This window comes from Oncorhynchus gorbuscha, linkage group LG05 (genome assembly GCF_021184085.1).
Source record: "Oncorhynchus gorbuscha isolate QuinsamMale2020 ecotype Even-year linkage group LG05, OgorEven_v1.0, whole genome shotgun sequence".
NCBI classification, from domain to species: domain Eukaryota; kingdom Metazoa; phylum Chordata; class Actinopteri; order Salmoniformes; family Salmonidae; genus Oncorhynchus; species Oncorhynchus gorbuscha.
In genome coordinates this window covers 81,761,073-81,780,526 of record NC_060177.1, presented here as the reverse complement: position 1 = coordinate 81,780,526, position 19,454 = coordinate 81,761,073, and the positions used below count along the sequence as shown (strand labels likewise).

Genomic DNA, 19,454 nt, shown 5'->3' with positions numbered 1-19,454 from the left:
ATCTATCTGTCTATCTATCTGTCTCTTCCTCCTTCCCTCTGTCTATCTATCTGTCTATCTGTCTCTCTCTCCCTCCTTTCCTCTGTCTATCTATCTGTCTATCTGTCTCTCTCTCCCTCCTTTCCTCTGTCTATCTATCTGTCTATCTATCTGTCTCTCCCTCCTTCCCTCTGTCTATCTATCTGTCTATCTATCTGTCTCTTCCTCCTTCCCTCTGTCTATCTATCTGTCTATCTGTCTCTCTCTCCCTCCTTTCCTCTGTCTATCTATCTGTCTATCTGTCTCTCTCTCCCTCCTTTCCTCTGTCTATCTATCTGTCTACTTGTCTGTCTCTCCCTCCTTTCCTCTGTCTATCTATCTGTCTACTTGTCTGTCTCTCCCTCCTTTCCTCTGTCTATCTGTCTGTCTCTCCCTCCTTTCCTCTGTCAGTCACTAGCTCTAATGGAGGCCGGTTGATTGAGAGCCCTATAAGGTACACATTTCCCTTCAGCTCCTTTAGAAATCAAGCAAGTGGCTTTAAGTCCTACACTTCATTAAATGCACGTTGCTTGCGAACCACCCAGTTCCCTACATAGTGCACTACTTTTGAGCAAGGCCCTGTGTAGATAATAGGGTACCATTTGGGGTCCATCTGTAGGCTTCCTAGGGAGCTCTGCCACCAGGTCTCCCTGGGTTGCTGTTGTTCTCATGGCCAGACCATACACATTTCAAAGTCAGTCGTGTTTGGGTGTTTGTGTTATTGTAAAATGGGTTTTCTGTTAGTGGTTCATTATGGGAGCATCTTTTAAGTTCTACTGTTTTTGTTGCAGGCCATCTTCAGCGCGGGCTACACCTGTATTAGGAAAGGTAAGTCAAATTCTACTATCTCCAATACTTCCCCTAGTTGGCTGGATGTCTTTTGGGTGGTGGACCATTCTTGATTCAAATGGGAAACTGTTGCAGGTCTTGACACAAACCGGTGCACCTGGCACCTACTACCATACCCCGTTTAAAAACACTTAAATCGTTTGTCTTGCCCATTCACCCTCTGAATGGCACACATACACAATACATGTCTCAATTGTCTCAAGGCTTAAAAATCCTTCTTTAACCCGTCTCCTCCCCTTCATCTACACTGATTGAAGTGGATTTAACAAGTGACATCACCCAGGGATCATAACTTTCACCTGGATTCACCTGGTCAGGCAAGAGCGGTTGTCCTAAATGTTTTGTATACTTAAGCAATAAGGCCCAAGGGGGTGCAGTATATGGCCAATATACCACAGCTAAGGGCTGTCCTTATGCACGACACAACCTGGATTACAGCCCTCAGTCGTGGTATATTGGCCAGATACCAGAAACTCACAAGGTACCTTATTGCTATTATAAACTTGTTACCAATGTAATTAGAGCAGTAAAAATAAATGTGGTCATACCTGTGGTATACGGTCTGATATACCACGGCTGTCAGCCAATCAGCATGCAGAGCTCGAACCACCCAGTTGATAGTCTATCCTGTACTACTTGATACTACTATATCCTCATTGATACATAGAACTGGAATATCAGAGGGTTGACCACAACTCACCACACTAAAAGCCTTTCATACTGATAGTGAACTATCTTCAGATTCAGTCTTTATCTGCTAGTACCATTAACCTCAGCATCACACATGAACTGCACAGGTTGCATCCCAAAAGTAGTGCACAATTAGGGCATAGTGTGCTATATGGGATGCCAAGAAAGGGAAAGCAGTATGATTTACTGGAAGAGAAGAGAGGGCTGCATTTTGCAGCCCTTTGGATTGGAAAATCATTACTGCAGATTGTATCCAAACATGAAGAGCTGTGGCTGGCTCTATGCTGGGGCTGGCTCTATGCTGGGGCTGGCTCTATGCTGAGGCTGGCTCTATGCTGGGGCTGGCTCTATGCTGAGGCTGGCTCTATGCTGGGGCTGGCTCTATGCTGAGGCTGGCTCTATGCTGGGACTGGCTCTATGCTGGGACTGGCTCTATGCTGGGGCTGGCTCTATGCTGGGGCTGGCTCTATGCTGTGGCTGGCTCTATGCTGGGGCTGGCTCTATGCTGGGGCTGGCTCTATGCTGAGGCTGGATCTATGCTGGGGCTGGCTCTATGCTGGGGCTGGCTCTATGCTGAGGCTGGCTCTATGCTGGGGCTGGCTCTATGCTGGGGCTGGCTCTATGCTGGGGCTGGCTCTATGCTGGGGCTGGCTCTATGCTGGGGCTGGCTCTATGCTGGGGCTGGCTCTATGCTGGGGCTGGCTCTATGCTGGGGCTGGCTCTCTGCTGGGGCTGGCTCTATGCTGAGGCTGGCTCTATGCCGGGGCTGGCTCTATGCCGGGGCTGGCTCTATGCTGGGGCTGGCTCTATACTGTTGTCACCATTAAGGTAGAACTTAAGAAACCATGAAGGGTTGGATACTCTATGTATAGTTTTTCACTGTTTTACAGTTAAGAGTAGCTCACCCCTGCTTTGCTTCTCTCTCTCTCTATATCCTAACAACTGAAACACTGAAGTGAAGAGGATTTTCAACAATTCTCCTTTATAATTCTGGCCTTCTTCACGGGCTGAAAAGTGTTGGTTTTAGCAGTAAGGAAGTCTTTTTTTATCAAGATCCCCTGTCCTCCAAGGGGATCTGAATTTCCCCTTTACTTCAGTGGAACATCCATGACCTCATCGTTAGCTGGACACACTGATCGATTCTTCAAGGGACGGGAAGTGACAGCCTGGCCAGATGCCATCACCATGGCGACACAAAGTCAGCTCTCGTCAATAAAAGAGGGAAGAGGGAATAGAGGAAGAGCACGGACTGTCCTTCGTTAGCGGTCCATAATTAATTGAAGGGGAACACTGAGCATCTAATCACATGATCGGGGAAATGCTGCATTCCCCATTCACCCATCCATCACTGTCATAAAACCTCAAACCTCATGAGCTTTCACTATCACTAAGTTTAATACAGAGAAATGCAATCCAACAGATGACGTGGAATTGATACAGGTTACAGCAATGTGACCTTTAGGCGAAGCAGTGTATTTGTCAGCTGAGATACAGTATGTAGATTTAGTTGATCCATTTCTTTGGAGACCCTGAGGTTCTCATCCAGTGAACTTGATGGTTGAGCAAGTCTACGCTCTAAGCTTCAATGTTATTATGCCTTACCTTGTACTACTGTGAGTACAGAGTGCTGTATACCTGTGTCCCAGTCAGGGTCCTTACAGAGTGCTGTATACCTGAGTCCCAGTCAGGGTCCTTACAGAGTGCTGTATAACTGAGTCCCAGTCAGGGTTCTTACAGAGTGTCAGGGTCCTTACAGAGTGCCTGTATACCTGAGTCCCAGTCAGGGTCCTTACAGAGTGCTGTATACCTGAGTCCCAGTCAGGGTCCTTACAGAGTGCTGTATACCTGAGTCCCAGTCAGGGTCCTTACAGAGTGCTGTATAACTGAGTCCCAGTCAGGGTTCTTACAGAGTGCTGTATACCTGAGTCCCAGTCAGGGTCCTTACAGAGTGCTGTATACCTGAGTCCCAGTCAGGGTCCTTACAGAGTGCTGTATACCTGAGTCCCAGTCAGGGTCCTTACAGAGTGCTGTATAACTGAGTCCCAGTCAGGGTTCTTACAGAGTGCTGTATAGTCCCTGAGTCCCAGTCAGGGTCCTTACAGAGTGCTGTATACCTGAGTCCCAGTCAGGGTTCTTACAGAGTGCTGTATACCTGAGTCCCAGTCAGGGTCCTTACAGAGTGCTGTATACCTGAGTCCCAGTCAGGGTCCTTACAGAGTGCTGTATACCTGAGTCCCAGTCAGGGTCCTTACAGAGTGCTGTATACCTGAGTCCCAGTCAGGGTTCTTACACGTGTTGTATAACTGAGTCCCAGTCAGGGTTCTTACAGAGTGCTGTATACCTGAGTCCCAGTCAGGGTCCTTACAGAGTGCTGTATACTGAGTGAGTCCCAGTCAGGGTCCTTACAGAGTGCTGTATACCTGAGTCCCAGTCAGGGTCCTTACAGAGTGCCTCCCAGTCATACCTGTGTCCCAGTCAGGGTCAGGGTCCTTACAGAGTGCTGTATACCTGTGTCCCAGTCAGGGTCATTACAGAGTGCTGTATACCTGAGTCCCAGTCAGGGTCCTTACAGAGTGCTGTATACCTGAGTCCCAGTCAGGGTCCTTACAGAGTGCTGTATACCTGAGTCCCAGTCAGGGTCCTTACAGAGTGCTGTATACCTGAGTCCCAGTCAGGGTCCTTACAGAGTGCTGTATACCTGAGTCCCAGTCAGGGTCCTTACAGAGTGCTGTATACCTGAGTCCCAGTCAGGGTTCTTACACGTGTTGTATAACTGAGTCCCAGTCAGGGTTCTTACAGAGTGCTGTATACCTGTGTCCCAGTCAGGGTCCTTACAGAGTGCTGTATACCTGAGTCCCAGTCAGGGTCCTTACAGAGTGCTGTATACCTGAGTCCCAGTCAGGGTCCTTACAGAGTGCTGTATACCTGTGTACCAGTCAGGGTCCTTACAGAGTGCTGTATACCTGTGTCCCAGTCAGGGTCCTTACAGAGTGCTGTATACCTGAGTCCCAGTCAGGGTCCTTACAGAGTGCTGTATACCTGAGTCCCAGTCAGGGTCCTTACACGTGTTGTATACCTGAGTCCCAGTCAGGGTCCTTACAGAGTGCTGTATACCTGAGTCCCAGTCAGGGTCCTTACAGAGTGCTGTATACCTGAGTCCCAGTCAGGGTCCTTACAGAGTGCTGTATACCTGAGTCCCAGTCAGGGTCCTTACAGAGTGCTGTATACCTGTGTCCCAGTCAGGGTCCTTACAGAGTGCTGTATACCTGTGTCCCAGTCAGGGTCCTTACAGAGTGCTGTATACCTGAGTCCCAGTCAGGGTCCTTACAGAGTGCTGTATACCTGAGTCCCAGTCAGGGTCCTTACAGAGTGCTGTATACCTGAGTCCCAGTCAGGGTCCTTACAGAGTGTTGTATACCTGAGTCACAGTCAGGGTCCTTACAGAGTGCTGTATACCTGAGTCCCAGTCAGGGTCCTTACAGAGTGCTGTATACCTGAGTCCCAGTCAGGGTCCTTACAGAGTGCTGTATACCTGAGTCCCAGTCAGGGTTCTTACATAGTGTTGTATACCTGTGTCCCAGTCAGGGTCCTTACAGAGTGCTGTATACCTGTGTCCCAGTCAGGGTCCTTACAGAGTGCTGTATACCTGTGTCCCAGTCAGGGTCCTTACAGAGTGCTGTATACCTGTGTCCCAGTCAGGGTCCTTACAGAGTGCTGTATACCTGTGTCCCAGTCAGGGTCCTTACAGAGTGCTGTATACCTGTGTCCCAGTCAGGCTCTCCTGAGGAGCCTTGCAGAGTGCTCCCATGGTGGTGATTAGAGGCAGGGTTCAATAACAGACAGCCCTGACACTCTCACGCACACACGCACACACTCTCTCTCTCACACACACACACACACACACACACACACACACACACACACACACACACACACACACACACACACACACACACACACACACACACACACACACACACACACACACACACACACACACACACACACACACACACACACACACACACACACACACCTCTCTTCAAGGTTAGGAGAGTTTGTCACCAATTATGCGGGAGACCGTCACCAAAATCACCCCAGAATGAGAGTTATTTTGAACCTGTGTGTTTTTTTCTCCATCCTGGTCCACCCAGGCCGCAGGCGTGGTCAAGGATAGCAGGGTTCAGTACACAAATCGGGTTCTCGGTAGGTCCAGGTCCAAACACCAACACCTAAGTCCAAACAGTCCAACTCATATACGATATATATCATCTCTTTCTCTATCGTCCACAGATCCTCCCAGCCCCTTCCTCTCTCTCTTCCTGGTTTGTCATGACCCCTTATCTGTGGATCGGCCCCACCTTCTGAGCATTCCTCTTGCTTCTGGAAATTGGCGGTCGGCCATTTTGTGATTTGTCGTTCTGATCGCGATTGCCCTTTTAGTGAAAGGGCAGAGCCTGTTTTATTATTATTATTTATTTTTTAAGGGGTGGATCAGCTTAGTATTGCAGAAAGACTGCTGCTTCCATCAATTTAATTGTCTGCATCATATCCAATCTCACATACAGTGGGGCAAAAAAGTAAAGAAGTATTTAGTCAGCCACCAATTGTGCAAGTTCTCCCACTTAAAATCCTACAATGTGATTTTCTGGATTTTTTTTTCTCATTTTGTCTGTCATAGTTGAAGTGTACCTATGATGAAAATTACAGGCCTCTCTCATCTTTTTAAGTGGTTGAACTTGCACTTTTGGTGGCTGACTAAATACTTCTTTGCCCCACTGTACATATGAGATGAGTAATGTAGGGTATGTAAACATTATATAAAGTGGCATTGTTTAAAGTGGCGAGTGATACATTTACTACATCAATTTTTCCATTATTAAAGTGGCTGGAGTTGAGTCAGTATGTTGGCAGCAGCCACTCAATGCTAGTGATGGCTGTTTAACAGTCTGATGGCCTTCAGATAGAAGCTGTTTTTCAGTCTCTCGGTCCCAGCTTTGATGCACCTGTACTGACCTCGCCGTCTGGATGATAACGGGGTGAACAGGCAGTGGCTCGGGTGGCTGTTGTCCTTGATGATCTTTTTGGCCTTCCTGTGAAATCGGGTGGTGTAGGTGTCCTGGAGGGCAGGTAGTTTGCCACCGGTGATGCATTGTGCAGACCCTGCCACATACCTCTCGTGTCTGAACCGTTGAATTGCGACTCTACTTTGTCTCTATACTGACGCTTAGCTTGTTTGATTGCCGTGAGGAAGGAATAGCTACACTGTTTGTATACGATCATTTTTCCAGCCGCCTTGACCTGATTAAAAGCAGTGGTTCGCACTTTCAGTTTTGCGCGAATGCTGCCATCAATCCATGGTTTCTGGTCGGGGAAGGTTTTAATAGTCGCCGTGGGTACAACATCACTGATGCATTTGCTATTAAACTCGCTCACCAAATCAGCATATACATCAATGTTGTTGTTTGATGCTATCCGGAACATATCTCAGTCCACGTGATCGCAGCAATCTTGAAGCGTGGAATCAGATTGGTTGGACCAGCGTTGAACACACCTGTGCATGGGCGTTTCCTGTTTTAGTTTCTGTCTATAGGCTGGGAGCAACAAAATGGAGTCGTGGTCAGATTTGCCGAAAGGAGGGCAAAGGAGGGCTTTGTATGCGTCGCGGAAGTTAGAGTAACAATGATCCAGGGTTTTGCCAGCCCGAGTCGCTCATTCGATATGCTGATGAAATTTAGGGTGCCTTGATTTCAACTTAGCCTTGTAAAAATTTTCCAGCTACTTATAATCAAATGCCGACTGCATTATATACCAAGAGAATTCTCTTCGATCATTATCACAGTCGTGTATATCCCCCCAATCAGACACCTCGGCGGCCCTGAAAGATCTTCATTGGACAATATGTAAACTAGAAACCACATATCCTGATTCTGCATTTATTGTAATTCTAGGTCAGGTGAACAAAAGGACTTGAGTTCCTGTATGTTGTTATGATCACACCACTACTCGTTAATCATAGGGCATACACCCCCGCCCTTCTTCTTACCGGAGAGATGTTTGTTTCTGTCTACGTGAAGGAACCAGGTGGGTGTACTGACTCCGATAACGTATCCTGAGTGAGCCATGTTTCCGTGAAACAAAGAACGTTACAATCTCTACGTCTCTCTGTAAGGCAACCCTTGCTCGGATTTTGTCTACCTTGTTGTCAAGAGACTGGACATTGGCTAGTAGTATACTCGGGAGCAGTGCGCGATGTGCCCGTCTACGGAGCCTGACCAGAAGACCGCTCCGTCTGCCCCTTCTGTGGCACCGTTGTTTTGAGTCGCCTGCTGGGATCTGATCCATTGTCCTGGGTGGTGGACCAAACAGAGGATCCGCTTTGGGAAAGTCGTATTCCTGCTCATAATGTTGGTAAGTTGATGTTGCTCTTATATCAAATAGTTTCTATACAATAATAGTTCCTTCCGGTAGTATGTAATAAGACTTAAGATTTCCTGGGGTAACAGCGAGAGAAATAATACATAAAAAAATCCAAATACTGCATAGTTTCCTAGGAACGCGAAGCGAGGCGGCCATCTCTAGCGGCGTCGGATGTATTAGTCCCATCCTTCAGCTCCATTCAACCCCTCCCATCTATCTCTCAACACCATTCATTTTGGATTTCTATTTGTCATATATTTTTCAACTGTACTGTGATGCTTGACAAAAGTACTGAACCTTTCTATTCTCATAGCTTCTTCAGGTTGTAAATTAAAAATAAACATTTTTGCTGAATTATTATATTATATTATTGATTGATTGACAATGGATTTTCAAATCACCTAGTATTGCTATCTGTAGCGTTAGTTCTAGGCAAATGTTGCAACTCGTCAGCCATTCCTGGACCTGTGACCAAAAATGATCTACATATGGACAATACCAAAAATAAATGACTCTGCCTCCTCACTGAAAAATCTGCAGAGCTGGGAAGATTGTATCACCCATATATATAACATTCTATTGGTTGCAAGAATTTTGTATAGTAATTTAAATTGAAAAATTCTAAGTTTAGAATCTGGCGTTGTTTTGCGTATCAATTCATAAACCATGTGCCATGGAATGGGGACATCGGAAATGTATATGGCATAGCGGTCAGTTTTATGTCCTTAAATTAAATTGGTATATGTTTTTATTTATCACTGTCACACCCTGACCATAGATATCTCTGTTTTCTTTCTATTTTGGTTAGGTCAGAGTGTGACTGGGGTGGGTACGCTAGTTTTTGTATTGTCTAGGGGTTTTGGATGTCTAGGGGTTTTTGTATTTCTATGTTGGCCTGATATGGTTCTCAATCAGAGGCAGCTGATTATTGTTGTCTCTGATTAGGGATATATTTAGGCAGCCATTTCCCTTTTGTGTTTCGTGTTTTTATGTGTAGTTGCCTGTCAGCACTCGTTTGTATAGCTTCACGGTTCCTTTTGTTATTTTGTTCGTTTGTTCAGTTTTTCATTCTGTAAATAAATAAGAATGTATGCATACCATGCTGCGCCTTGGTCCGATTCGTATAACGAACGTGACAATCACACTTTTCTTTAACCATGTATGTCGGCCCTGTATTAAAGAACATAAAAGTTTCTTACTTTTTCCCCCTTCTACTTGCCTCTTCCATTTTTGAGGTAATGCTGCAATTAGTTGTTTGTAATTTTGGGTAGAGAAGACATTTCCATATGTCTGTGTTTGCTGCATGTGTGACAACTCCACCAGTCCTATTTATGATATCATTCACTAAAGTTAGACCTTTTTTAAACATTTAAACCCACTTCTTTGCCACAGCACACAAAAACACAAACACACACACAAACACACTCATACTCACAAACACACACTCATACACACAAACACACACTCATACACACAAACACACACACTCAATTGTCATAAAAGAATCAGGAGACACAGGGGACCACCACTGTACAGCAAGGGAACTAGGTGGACACAGGAATGTGTGTGTGCGGGTGCATGCATGTGTGTGTGTCGCGGGTGGGGGTAATTGACAGTGTCCAGGGCCCTCAGAAGGGATTTGCTCCGGTCAGGACAGACTGCTCTTCAAGGTTATGACTTTAAATGCAGTTTGAGTTCTGGCAGCCACAGAGAGGCTAATGGCCCCTGAACCAATATCACACACACACTCTCAGACTCACACATACCAATCTCTCACACAGTCTCCCACATCAGCAGGAGGAGAGAACACTCTATGCTGCTGCCCGTTGAGGAGCAAGGACTCCTGATCAATACAAATTCTTCCTAACTCACAACAACTGTGAAATGATACAAGTACTATAAAACACATACCCTGTCTGTACTTCTTCTAATATAGACCAACACATTCAAACGAGCAGCAATCAACCGCTTCTTAAAGTGTTGTCTCATCTTGTGAACATTGCAGCTTTGTTTCCAAAGAGGGACATCCTTTGTTAGGATGTGTCCCAAATCACACCCTATTCTCTATATAGTCTTCTACTTTTGATCAGAGCCAACAGTGAATAGGGTGCCATATATGACACATCCTCATTGTCCCAAATGCATTCACTCATCTGGCCTCACACGGAACCCAAACCGGTTGCGCATGTGCGCCATCGTGCATACATTTATTTTGTTCCCCCCACACCAGATCACCACACACAGGTTAAAATATCAAAACAAACTCTGAACCAATGACATTAATTTCGGGACAGGTCGAAAAGATCATTAAACATGTATGGCAATTTAGCTAGTTAGCTTGCTAGCTAACGTTAATTTGTCCTATTTAGCTAGCTTGCTGTTGGTAGCTCATTTGTCCTGGGATATAAACATTGAGTTGTTATTTTTCCTGAAATGCACAAGGACCTCTACTCCGACAATTCATCCACACATAAAACGGCCAACCAAATAATTTCTAGTCATATCTTCTCCTTCCAGGCTTTTTCATTGTTTAACTTATATGGTGATGGCATCTAAACTTTCATTGTTTTACCACAACTACCGGCAAAACAGTTAGTCTTTCAGTCACCCACGTGGGTATAACTAATGAGGAGATGGCACGTGGGTACCTGCTTCTATAAACCAATGAGGAGATGGGAGAGGCAAGACTTTCAGTGTGATTTGCGTCAGAAATAGGAATGAGTTCTCGGCGTCACAGACGCTCGTTGGCGCGCAATAATTGAATAACATGGATTTCTAAATTGAATTTGCGACGCTCGCGCACGCGACGTGTCCGGTCTGGTCAGCATGTTAGGTTGTTGAAACGGCACTAACCTGTACTAAATCAACATGCCCTGACCACCCATCTCCAATCACAAAGCTCATTAGTTGCAGACCGACAAAAGCCACAGAGTTTGGACTCATTCCTGATGATTAGATGTTCAAATTTAGTGATGTTGTTGTAAGCATTCTGTTGGCCTTCTCTGTCTACAATGACAATGGAGGAAAGAAAGGGAGATAGAGAGGGAGAGACAGAGGTGAGTGTATGATACAGTGTTTTATCTTTTTGTCATTGATGATGCTGAAAATGTTTTCTCCACAGTGTTCCCCAATCCTTCATCCTGTTGTAGCAGACTAGCAGTGTTTTCTCCACAGTGTTCCCTGTCCTTCATCCTGCTGTAGCAGACTAGCAGTGTTTTCTCCACAGTGTTCCCTGGCCTTCATCCTGCTGGATCAGACTAGCAGTGTTTTCTGCAGTGTTCCCTGTCCTTCTTCCTGCTGTATCAGACTAGCAGTGTTTTCTCCAGTGTTCCCTGTCCTTCATCCTGCTGTATCAGACTAGCAGTGTTTTCTCCACAGTGTTTCCTGTCCTTCATCCTGCTGTATCAGACTAGCAGTGTTTTCTCCACAGTGTTTCCTGTCCTTCACCCTGCTGTATCAGACTAGCAGTGTTTTCTCCACAGTGTTCCCTGTCCTTCATCCTGCTATATCAGACTAGCAGTGTTTTCTCCACAGTGTTCCCTGTCCTTCATCCTGCTATATCAGACTAGCAGTGTTTTCTCCAGTGTTCCCTGTCCTTCATCCTGCTGTAGCAGACTAGCAGTGAAGCATGTGTTCATCATCATCAACTCTCCTTCACACCTTTATAGGCCTGACAGGTAACCTTACAAGTGACTGCTCTTCCACTGTATAGATTTCATTGCAGAATCTGGGAGCTCACATAAACAGGGTTGTGTTGGAATGATACCATAGTAAAACCGGTAGGATGACCTTTGGGAGAAAATAAACGTCTTTTTTTATCAGAGCCGAGATTTGGGTCCCAAATGGAAACCTATTTCTTATATTGTGCACTCTTTTTGACCAGAGCATGATCAATAGTAGTGCACTACATAGGGAATAAGGTCCCTTTTTGGGATGCATTACATTTCTGAGTTGAGCCTGGTAGTGGTGGTGGCGACAGGTGTGCGGGGAGCAGAGAGGATAGCTTTGTAATTTAGAGTAACAACAGTTGATGCTTTGCTTCTGAGCCCCTAACTACCTCTTTCATTTTCTCTTTACTCTCTGGGCCTGACCCCATATTTCTCATTGTAGTGCTCCTGACGGTGGATTTCACACTCCAACAAAGCTATAACCTCTAACTCGTGGCGCACGCGTCCTCCAAAATGGTGTGTTGCGGTATATCATCAGATATTGCAATCAAAACTGTCAGAAAGAGTCCTCTGAACAGCTCTCACCCATTTTAGAATCAATGGAAGTGGATCATTTTGAGTGCCATCACATACACATGGTTAGCAGATGTTAATGCGAGTGTAGCGAAAGGCTTGTGCTTCTAGTTCCGACCGTGCAGTAATATCTAACAAGTAATCTAACAATTTCACAACAATTACCTTATACACACAAGTGTAAAGGAATGAATAGGAATATGTATATAAATATAAGGATGAGCGATTGCCGAACAGCATAGGCAAGATGCAGTAGATAGTATAGAGTACAGTATATACTTATGAGACGAGTAATGTAGGGAATGTAAACATTATATAAAGTGGCATTGTTTAAAGTGACTAGTGATACATTTATTACATCCAATGTATTATTGTTAAGTGGCTAGAGATTTGAGTCAGTATGTTGGCAGCAGCCATTCAGTGTTAGTGATGGCTGTTTAACAGTCTCATGGCCTTGAGATAGAAGCTGTTTTTCAGTCTCTCTGTCCCAGCTTTGATGCACCTGTACTGACCTTACCTTCTGGATGATAGCAGGGTGAACAGGCAGTGGTTCGGGTGGTTGTCATCCTTGATGATCTTTTTGGCCTTCCTGTGACATCGGGTGGTGTAGGTGTCCTGGAGGGCAGGTAGTTTGCCCCCTGTGATACGTTGTGCAGACCTCACTACCCTCTGTAGAGCCTTACGGTTGTGGGCGGAGCAGTTGCCATCCTAGGCGGTGATACAGCCCGACAGGATGTTCTCGATTGTGCATCTGTAAAAGTTTGTGAGTGTTTTTGGTGACAAGACAAATTTCTTCAGCCTCCTGAGGTTTAAGAGGCGCTGTTGCGCCTTCTTCACCGCGCTGTCTGTGTGGGTGGACAATTTCAGTTTGTCCGTGATGTGTACGCAGAGGAATTTAAAACTTTCCACCTTCTCCACTACTGTCCCGTCGATGTGGATAGGGGGGTGCTCCCTCTGCTGTTTCCTGAAGTCCACAATCATCTCCTTTGTTTTGTTGACATTGAGTGTAAGGTTATTTTCCTGACAACACACTCCGAGGGCCCTCATCTCCTCCCTGTAGGCCGTCTTGTCGTTGTTGGTAACCTACCAATATAGTGTCAAACTTGATGATCGAGTTGGAGGTGTGCATGGCCATGCAGTCATGGGTGAACAGGGAGTACAGGAGAGGGCTGAGAATGCACCCTTGTGGGGCCCCAGTGTTGAGGAGCATCGGGGTGGAGATGTTGTTTCCTACCCTCACCACCTGGGGGAGGCCCGTCAGAAAGTCCAAGACCCAGTTGCACAGGGCGGGGTCGAAACCCTGCTTAATGATGATTTTGGAGGGTACTATGGTGTTAAATGCTGAGCTGTAGTCGATGAACAGTATTCTTACATAGGCATTCCTCTTGTCCAGATGGGTTAGGGCAGTGTGCAGTGTATTTGCGATTGCATCGTCTGTGTACCTATTGGGGTGGTAAGCAAATTGGAATGGTTCTAGGGTGTCAGGTAGGGTGGAGGTGATATGGTCCTTGACTAGTCTCTGAAAGCACTACATAATAACAGAAGTGAGGGCTACAGGGCGGTAGTCGTTTATCTCAGTTACTTTAGCTTTCTTGGGAACAGGAACAATGGTGGCCTTGATTGCCTTGCGGAGGGAATCGCTACACTGTTTGTATTCTGTCATGTTTCCAGTCACCTTGCCCTGATTAAAAGCAGTGGTTCACGCTTTCAGTTTTGTGCGAATGCTGCCATCAATCAGCAGATTGGGATAAGGATTGATTGAATATGTCCGTAAACACACCAGCCAACTGGTCTGTGCATGCTCTGAGGACGCGGCCGGGGATGCCATCTGGGCCTGCAGCCTTGCGAGGGTTAACACGTTTAAATGTTTTATTTACATTGGCTGCAGTGAAGGAGAGCCAGCAGGTTTTGGTAGCGGGCCGTGTCAGTGGCACTGTATTGTCCTCAAAGCGAGCAAAGAAGTTGTTTAGTTAGTCTGGGAGCAAGACATCATGGTCCGTGATGGGGCTGGTTTTCTTTTGTGGTCCGTGATTGACTGTAGACCCTGCCACATACCTCTCGTGTCTGAACCGTTCAATTGCGACTCTACTTTGTCTCTATACTGATGCTTAGCTAGTTTGATTGCCTTGCGGAGGGAATCGCTACACTGTTTGTATTCTGTCATGTTTCCAGTCACCTTGCCCTGATTAAAAGCAGTGGTTCGCGCTTTCAGTTTTGTGCGAATGCTGCCATCAATCCACAGTTTTTGGTTGGGGAATGTTTTCATAGATGCTGTGGGTACAACATCACTGATGCACTTGCTCATAAACTTGCTCACCGAGTCAGCGTATTCATCAATGTTGTTTTTCGACGATATAAGGACGATATCCCAGTCCACGTGATCGAAGCAATCTTGAAGCGTGGAATCAGATTGGTCGGACCAGCGTTGAACAGACCTGAGCACGGGGACGTCCTGTTTTAGTTTCTGTCTATTGGCTGGGAGCAACAAACTGCAGTCGTGGTCAGCTTTTCCAAAAGGAGTGCGGGGGAGGGCTTTATATGTGTCGCAGAAGTTAGAATAACAAAGATCCAGGGTTTTGCCAGCCCAGGTCGCGCAATTGATATGCTGGTAAAATTTAGGGAGCCTTGTAAAAACCCCAGCTACAATAACTGTAGCCTCGGGATATGTGGTTTCCAGTTTACATAGAGTGAAATTAAGTTATTCCAGGGCCTTTCGATGTGTCTGCTTGGGAGGGAATATATATTACTGTGATTATGATCGAAGATAATTATCTTGGTAGATTGTAAGGAATTCTAAGTCAGGTGAACAGAAGGACTTGAGTTCCTGTATGTTGTCATGATCACACCACATTTTGTTAATCATAAGGCATACACCCCCGCGCTTCTTCTTACCAGAGAGATGCTTGTTTCTTTCGGTACGATGTGTGAAGAAATCACCATAGCGTGTCTCGAGTGAGCCGTGTTTCTGTGAAACAAAGAACATTACAGTCTCTGATGTCTCTCTGGAAGGCAACCCTTGCTCGGATTTCGTCTACCTTGTTGTCAAGAAACTGGACATTGACGAGTAGTATACTCTGGAGCGGTGGGCGATGTACCCGTCTACGGAGCCTGACCAGAAAACCGCTCTGTCTGCCCCTTCTGCGGTGCCGTTGTTTTTGGGTCGCCGGCTGGGATCAGATTCATTGTTCTGGGTGAAGGACCAAACAGAGGAACCGCTTTGGGAAAGTCGTATTCCTGGGTGTAATGTTGGTGAGTTGACGTTGCTCTTATATCCAATAGTTTCTCCCGACCGTATGTAAAACATTTCCTGGGGTAACAATGTAAGAAATAACACGTAAAAAAACCTAAATACTGCATAGTTTCCCTAGGAAGCGAATCGGCCATCTCTGTCGGCGCCGCAAGTGAGAGCTATGGTATAAATATTGTAGCATTACTATATGTATATACTTCACTTAGTGTACAAAACATGAATTAAGCTTTAAATCTAAGCTTGTGTCTTGAAAGATTGAATAAAATGTGCTTGACATTTTGGCTGTGTTTCTTTGACTGAGAGATGAAGGCTGTGCTCTCTAGCTGGCTGTGCTCTCTAGCTGGCTGTGCTCTCTAGCTGGCTGTGCTCTCTAGCTGGCTGTGCTCTCTAGCTGGCTGTGCTCTCTAGCTGGCTGTGGCAGGGGGAGGCAGAGACTGAGGTCAGGCACGCTAGCAGCTGACTGTTAGGGAATAGGGTGCCATTTGGGACACTACCCTATAGTGCAGTGCACTAATAGTGTGCCATATACAAAACATTAAGAACACCCCATTTTGCCCGCAGAATTGCCTCAATTCGTCGGGGCATGGACCCTACAAGGTGCTGAACACGTTCCACAGGGATGTTGGCCCATGTTGACTCCAATGCTTCATACAGTTGTGGATTTAACAAGTGACATCAATAAGAGATCATAGCTTTCAACTGGATTCACCTGGTCAGTCTATGTCATGGAAAGAACAGGTGTTCCTAATGTTTTATACACTCTGTGTAAATCATTCACTGTAGTGCTTTATGGACTTTACTGTAGTATACTGAAGTATTTATTGTAGTGTTTTGTGGGCTTTACTGTAGTATACTGTAGTATTTACTGTAGTGTTTTTGTGGACTTTACTGTAGTATATATACTGTAGTATTTACAGTAGTGTTTTTATGGACTTTACTTTTAAAACTACTTATGGTATAGGGGACGCGTGCGTCCCATTTGGCCAAAACCCAGGGAAGATGCAGCGCAGCAAATTCAAATAAATTGATATAAAAATCTAACTTTCATTAAATCACACATGTAAGATATTCAATTAAAGCTACACTCGTTGTGAATCCAGCCAACAAGGCTTTTCAGCGAAAAGCACAAGCTGCTATTATCTGATGATAGCACAGCAGTTAACAAAGTGGGTAGCAGTAAACAAAGAGGGTAGCATATTTCAACCATATTTCAACCCTGCAGGCGCTACACAATACACAGAAATAAAATATAAAACATGCCTTACCTTTGACAAGCTTCTTTTGTTGGCCCTCCAATATGTCTCATAAACATCACAATTGGTCCTTTTGTTTGATTAATTCCGTCCATATATATCCAAAATGTCAATTTATTTGGCGCGTTTGATCCAGAAAAAAACAGCTTCCAAAATGCGCAACGTCACTAGAAAATATTTCAAAAGTTGCCTATAAGCTTTGCCAAAATATTTCAAACTACTTTTGTAATACAACTTTATGTATTTTTAAACGTTAATAATCGATCAAATTGAAGACTGGTCTATCTGTTTTCAATAGAGGACGAGAGGAAACTAACGCTACTTTTCAAGTCTTGGCCAACTCTCAACAGCGTTACCCTTTTCCAGGATGGCCCTACTTCTTAATTGCACAAATGAATAATCTCAACCAAATTCCAAAGACTGACATCCAGTGGAAGTGGTAGGAACTGAAAACATTTATCACAAACAATTATTGTTTGCCAATGAGAACTCAGTGAACAGACAGAGACCTAAAAAATCTGAACGGTTAGTCCTTGGGGTTTTGCCTTTTCACAGACATGATTCAAACAGATGTAGAAACTTCAGAGTGTTTTCTATCCAGATCTACTAATAATATGCATATCTTATATTCTTGGCATGAGTAGCAGGAAGTTGAAATTGGGAACGCTATTTATCCAAAAGTGAAAATGCTGCCCCCTATACCGTAAGAAGTTTTAAGCGTTAGACTAGAAACTGAAAGGTTTCAAGATCGGGTCCCCTAGCTGACAACGTCAAATCTGTCGTTCTGCCACTGAACAAGACAGTTAACCCACTAGGCCGTCATTGAAAATAAGAATTTGTTCTTAACTGACTTCCCTAGTTAAATGAAGGTACAAAAAAATAAATAATGAACTTGCAGTACAGTGAGTTTATTAAGCTCTGAGCTCCAACAGTGCATGTTTAAAAAGAGTGAACATAATAATAACTATAGTATACTACAAAGTTCTATGGTAAGCACTACACGATCAAGTGATGCTACAGTGTATAATATACTACGGTTGACTAAATAATTACATAGTAAACTGTAGTCTTTTTTTCTTGTGGGTTCATTCATTCCCTCCCCCCCACCCACTCTCTCTTTCACTCCCACCTTCTATCCCTCCAATCAGTCTGTTTGTCAAGGTGTGGGGCCCCTGGGTTTCCAGGTGTCTCTGGAGGAGCAGGCCTTCCTGCTGCTGACAGACCCAGAGAGACAGACCATGGGCTACTACCTGCGGGAGTACCAGGAGGGACACATCAGCCTGGAGCCCCTGACCATGGCCCTGTTTGAGCTCTTCAACACTCGTGCCAAGGTAACGCACCCTATTCTATATATAGTGTACTATTGGGCACTGGTAGAAAGTAGTGTATTATATAGGGCATAGGGTGCCATTCAGGATACACCTGGGTGCCTGGTTCATCTTATGGTCAATATGTTACTCTCTTGATGATGGCACCTCCACAACTGTTGAGAACATTTGCATTTCATGTACACACAGTCACTCATCCAACATGCCCATACATGTTCTCTATGAGGTTCCTGGTCTCAGTTGTTAATCCATGCTTCCTTCTGGCCTCCCTCTAGTTTTCTTTGTCAAAGGAGACCTGATCAAAAAATGGTGCTCAAAACGTTGTCTTATAAATTCCCATGGGAGCATAACACGGTGTGCTGATTCCCCTTCTCACCTTTTATTTGGCAACTCAAAATGGCCACCAATCCACTCAATATGGCCAACATATCATTATGGGATCATTTCATTGAATGAGGAGGCCCATTCTACTCATTCTAATCCTATGCTCCTGTCCTCCCTCCAGTTGTCCCTGCTATCTGAGGTGCGGAGTCAGGTGGCTCCCCAGGAACTGGAGCTGTATGATGGCCTGGTGCTGCATCGCGAGAGGGAGGCTCTGAAGGCCTGGCACGGAGGAATGGGATCCCTACACCCTGTGCACCCATACAGCCGCTGTCTACATGCTGAGCCCTCAGCCAGCCACAGCCACTCCAACCCGACCACTCTCTGCTCTACCAAGGTAGGAGGAACCGTGTAGGATGGATGGATTTACAGGTGTGTTCCTATTGGATGGCTCTGGACTATTCAAAGTGTGTGTGTGTTAATTCGTGTGTGCATGGGTGCATGCTTGTGTGCCTATTGAAGTCTATGGTGCCTGTGGCTGTATACTGTATGTGGGTGTTTCTTCCTGGCATCTTCTCTCATCTTTCATCCATTGGAAGTTGCACTCTGACTGTTGCCAGTGTCAAATGAAATGGAGCAGTGACTTCAGATGAGATTACTGAGCAGCAGTGTTCTATAGCGTCAATATCCCACCGATGTGGCCAGGACCAGCTGAATGGGACCTCACTCTGCCAAGTCACTCTACAAAACGCTATAACACACTGTAACCATCCAACTGAGTCTGAGACCCAACCACGCTTTAATAGAAACTGATAAAACAGTTATTTGTATCCACAATGGCACCCTATTCCCTATTTACTGCACTTAATACAGAATAGGGTGCCATTTTCTGCAACAAAGCAGAGATTATTCAGTGGTGAACCAGCAGAATTTGAAACCATTGTGAGAAGAGATTATCTGTAAAATGACTGAGCTGAACCCAAGGATGTCTTTTATGCTCAGCAGTTGTTCATGTTAGCGTGCGTGAACGTGGGTTTGTGCACGTGTTTGACAGTTTCCCCATGGTCCAAGGTGACAGTGTTGC

At 45.3% G+C, this 19,454-nt stretch overlaps 1 protein-coding gene across 1 annotated transcript in view; it reads left to right on the top strand.

Moving 5' to 3' along the window:
* The window catches only part of LOC124034946 (whirlin-like), a 110,797-nt gene that overhangs the window by 72,557 nt on the left and 18,786 nt on the right, over positions 1-19,454 (top strand). The window contains exons 5-7 of the mRNA XM_046348339.1: positions 810-846; positions 17,870-18,052; positions 18,555-18,767. Coding sequence (XP_046204295.1) covers positions 810-846; positions 17,870-18,052; positions 18,555-18,767 — 433 coding nt within the window. The remainder of the gene's footprint in view (positions 1-809; positions 847-17,869; positions 18,053-18,554; positions 18,768-19,454) is intronic.